Source organism: Gavialis gangeticus, unplaced genomic scaffold, assembly GCF_001723915.1.
Source record: "Gavialis gangeticus isolate Ggan-Ray unplaced genomic scaffold, GavGan_comp1, whole genome shotgun sequence".
Taxonomy (NCBI): domain Eukaryota; kingdom Metazoa; phylum Chordata; order Crocodylia; family Gavialidae; genus Gavialis; species Gavialis gangeticus.
In genome coordinates, this window is record NW_017729013.1 from 10,358,138 (window position 1) to 10,362,349 (window position 4,212).

At 42.5% G+C, this 4,212-nt stretch overlaps 1 protein-coding gene across 1 annotated transcript in view; it reads left to right on the forward strand.

The window, feature by feature from the left end:
- Nucleotides 1-981, forward strand: part of TAF15 (TATA-box binding protein associated factor 15) — a 50,259-nt gene extending 49,278 nt beyond the window's left edge. Inside the window, exons 14-16 of the mRNA XM_019511502.1 lie at nt 10-95; nt 208-310; nt 621-981. Coding sequence (XP_019367047.1) covers nt 10-95; nt 208-310; nt 621-660 — 229 coding nt within the window. The 3' untranslated portion in view covers nt 661-981. The remainder of the gene's footprint in view (nt 1-9; nt 96-207; nt 311-620) is intronic.
- The last annotated feature ends 3,231 nt before the right edge of the window (nt 982-4,212 follow it).

The following is a 4,212-nucleotide window of genomic DNA, read 5'->3' on the forward strand; positions in this document are numbered from 1 at the left end:
CTTTTCCAGGACCTGCAGTAACATGAACTTTGCTCGTAGGAATTCCTGTAATCAGTGTAATGAGCCCAGACCAGAAGATTTGCGACCATCAGGAGGTGGGTACAAGATCAATACATATGTAAGAAGTTGCTGCTTTGAGTGTTCATGACATCTGTGGCATTTTTGTAAACCTGGCTGAAATTTTGCTTTTATGCTTCTTCCATACAGACTTCCGTGGGAGGGGAGGCTTTGGAGGTGAAAGAGGATACAGAGGACGTGGTGGTAGAGGCAGTGACCGGGGCAGTAGTTATGGTGGTAAAATGGGAGGAAGGTAAGTATTTGTTATTTCATACCTACCTGTAGGATGTAGACTTCAGGAATGTGTCACATCTTGAGGTGGATGGGAAAGACAGGTGGCATGAACCATGTGTAGCAGTATTACATGCATATATTTTTTCTTAGTTTATTTGTATGCACAAAATATAGGCGTATATTATAGGCACATGCAGGCAGACCTACTTTGGAGTGTTCCGTGGGCATGATGGTATAGTGGAGCCTTGTGGGAGTGAGTAATTTCCGATTGTAAGGAGCGAGTCATGCTACAACAGGCAGGGCTAAAGAACTATCTTTTTTTCTTTCAGAAATGACTTCAGAAATGACCAGCGGAACAGACCATACTAAAGACCACTGCAAATGTTCCATTTGTCCTTTTGATGCGTTTAGTAGTGAAATTGCCAGTTTCACCTGCTGCTTTGCCCTTGGCATCTTTTGGATAATGGAATAACACGAAACTGGGTTCTTAGTTTCATGGGAGTGACTGGGGCAGTTTTTGGTTTGGGATTTTTTTTTTAAGCAAGTCCATTGAAATTGTTAATTTCCAACGTTTTCCCATTTTTTTTTTCCTTTCAACTTTTCAACTGGATAAACTGTAAAATATTGCCAAAATCTAACATGTTTTGTAAGACAGCAATAAAAGCTGATTGTTTTATTTGGGAAATCTTACATAGTTTCTTCCAATCACTTTATAACTAAGTCCTATATTTTTTCACTCCACATTCTGCAGCTTACCCATGAAATAAGAGTTTTCCTTACTTTAAATGGCAGATATCCCTAAGTACCTAGCTATGTAGGCCCTCTGTGGCTTAGTACTTGGAGAACACACTTTCAGTACATCTTCAGTCCCAAAACTTTATGTAGCTAATGGCCCTTCCCCTCTTTTTCCCCTGTATACTTCCTGAGCAGAATCTGGAGTCACCTTCCCTAGAGCAGTGGTTCTCAACCTTTTTTGTACCAGGACCCATTTATAAACATTAGTGGCCAGTCCTGACTCAGTAAATAGTTTAAGTAGAAAACAGCTCCCCACCCCTGCTGGTGCCCCTCACTCCTGACCTGCTGTTCTCCACCCCCAGGACGCAGGCCCCTGGTGTGTGGGGCAGGGAGGGCATGGGGGGCCCAAAGCACTCCTTGCAGGCTGGAACTCTGCCAGCCTGCAAGGGAAAAGCCACAGCTTCCCACATTTTTCTTCTTTAAAAGAGAATCCATTTTTAAAGTCTGTTTGTAACCCTTTCATATATTCTTGCAACCCACTGTTGGGTGGTGACCCACAGGTTGAGAAACGCTGCCCTAGAGATTTCTCCTACACAGGGTTGGTATGCACTGTTGTTGGAAAACAGAAGGTGGCAGTGTGTTCCCATGTTATTATCTAGGAATGTGATCTGTTCCTCTCTCTCACTGTTCTTGAAATCCAGATAGAAATGAACTGAAATTAGTGTAGCACCTAGGTATTTCATAGCATCTTCAAGGTGAATTTGAATCTAGTCCTGGTTGTCTTAGAGATTGGTACCAGTGCAAACTGCACCAGGCATTCAACAGGGGAGCCATCATTCTGAATTGGTGCACTGTTAACTCCTGCTTTGTTTGATACCAATGACCATCACACATGCTAAAAGGAGAAATAACCCCTTTAGATCAGGGGTAGGCAACCCCTGACACAGGTGCCAGAACATGGTGGGCACAGGCATTTTGCTTTGCATGTGAGCCTCAGGGCAGATGGTGGGGAAGGGCTGGGGCTTCGCTGCCACAACAAGGATTGGGCCCCTCGTGGCTTCCCCACCTGCCCCTGGCATGCTAACACCCTACAAGTCAAGGTTGGTATTCTGCCCAAAAACATTGCCAACCCCTACTCTAGATTGCATTGACATCCTTGCTAGTCCAGGTTCTAAATTAGGAGCACTTTGTCAATGCAGCCATACCCGTGTACTCTACCAGTGCAGCACCCCAACCATGTACCAAGCTTATGCTGGCAAAATTGTACTTATGTCAATATGGCTTATTAGTTTATTTCAGTCCCTGAGCAAAATAAAATACATTAGTTAAAGGGCAGCTTTGCTGCCATGACATGCTGCATTAGCAGAAGTGTCTGGTGATTGGTGATTGTGTGTCATGCTCCTGACCAGCATTGCTATCCATGCAAAGGTGTGTGGTGTAGACCTAAGTTTAGCATGTCTTGCTGTTGAATAATAATAAAAAATCAGTGAAATACTGTACCTGAGTGGTGATATTTTAGGGCAAATCAGCCAAATGCAAGTGAAATAAGCATCTTGTAGAAATCAAACCAACTCTAAGCAAAATTCTGTTTCCTGACCTGGTTTTAGTGAGAAGGAATGTTTTCTATGCATTGGAGCTCTTCCAACCACTCTGAAATAATTTAGGGGGAGGGGGAATATATATGACTAGCTGCCATGTGGGCTAAGGGAAAGGAAACAAAGGAACTGTGAAAAAGGAGCCTTTCATTGCCTTATGAAGTTGCACAGTGGTGGGGCATTTTCTATTTCCCCTGCCTAACTGCTTTTTATAAAACCTTATGTTCCTTGAAATGGCTTCCAAAAATACATGAAGTGGAATAGAGGGGAGGGAAAATGAAATGTGTAGGTGCATTTTCCCTTTTTACAGTGTTAATGCATATTTTTTCCCTGAGATTTGCATCAGTTGACCAAAGTTTGCAGCATGGCTTTCTGTAGGTTACAAAGTGCATTCTAGTTTAAAACTAGTTTAAAAATCAAAATGATGGTACGCCTTTGTGGTAGGAATTTCCAGAATAGAGTAGAGAAGTACTATCACCTCTTGTGTCTTGCACTTAATGTTTCCATTGATGCATCTCGAACCTGCGTTCACCGTCTGTGCAGCTGCATCATGCAGACTCACCTAAGTCTGTAATCTGTAATGCTTCTCTGTAGTACTGCCATTCAGCCAGGAGTCGCCCATTTTATATTTGTATTTATAATTACTCTTCCCGAACTGTAGCACCTTACATTTGTGAGCATTCAACTTCATCCTGTTACTTTCAGCCCAACTTTCCAGTCTGACAAGATTCTTCTGAATTCTGCTCCTGTCCAATGTTTACAATCCTTCCCACTTTGGTTTGACAACTTGCTGAAGAAGCTTCCCATGCCAGTATCCTAATTATTAATAAACATGTTGAACAGCACTGGGCCCAAGATGGACCCTTGTAGGACTCCACTTGAAGCATGGCGGGCAATTCGGGCTGGGGGACTGGAATTAAAACCTATTTAATGTAGAATGACTTGAACCAAGTGAAATTATGCCACTCGTAAGTTTAAAAAATATTTTACTTAGATTTTGCTCTTAGGTGCCCATTGTCTGCAGGCTTTGATCTCCAAGCAATGCAACAGCAAGCCTTCTATTGCAATATGTGGAAATGTCTTTTGCTGTACAAGCTAGTTTAAGAGGAAGCAGAGGATTGAAAAATAAGGAGGAAAGGGAGGAAGGTTAGCAAAAGTGGAGAAGAGACCAAAAATTTAAGAATGAATGAGAAGATAGAAGGGAAAAGGGGGTCAATTTGTTTAGCACAATTACTTCATCAAGGAGGAAGCACTGTCATGAAAGAACCTAATCAAGGATGAGGATGTGGGAGCTGAGCAAAGGGCCACAGTGATGATTCTCACCCAGGGTGCTGTGGCACCCTGGGGTTCCTTGAGATCTTTTCCAGATTGTTGTGGAGCATCACACAATGCTAGCACTGTAAGGTAGGCAAATATGAGTCACAAGACAAACCCAGAGATTTCAAATAGGAATCCCTAGCATTAATATTCTGACCTGCTGTGGTCTTTGAGTTCTTTGCAATAGAAAAATTGCTCTTATTTTGTGGTTGTCAAAAAAAATCAGTGAAAACTAGGAGATAGCACCCTCTCAAGCTTCTTTACATCCTTTTTG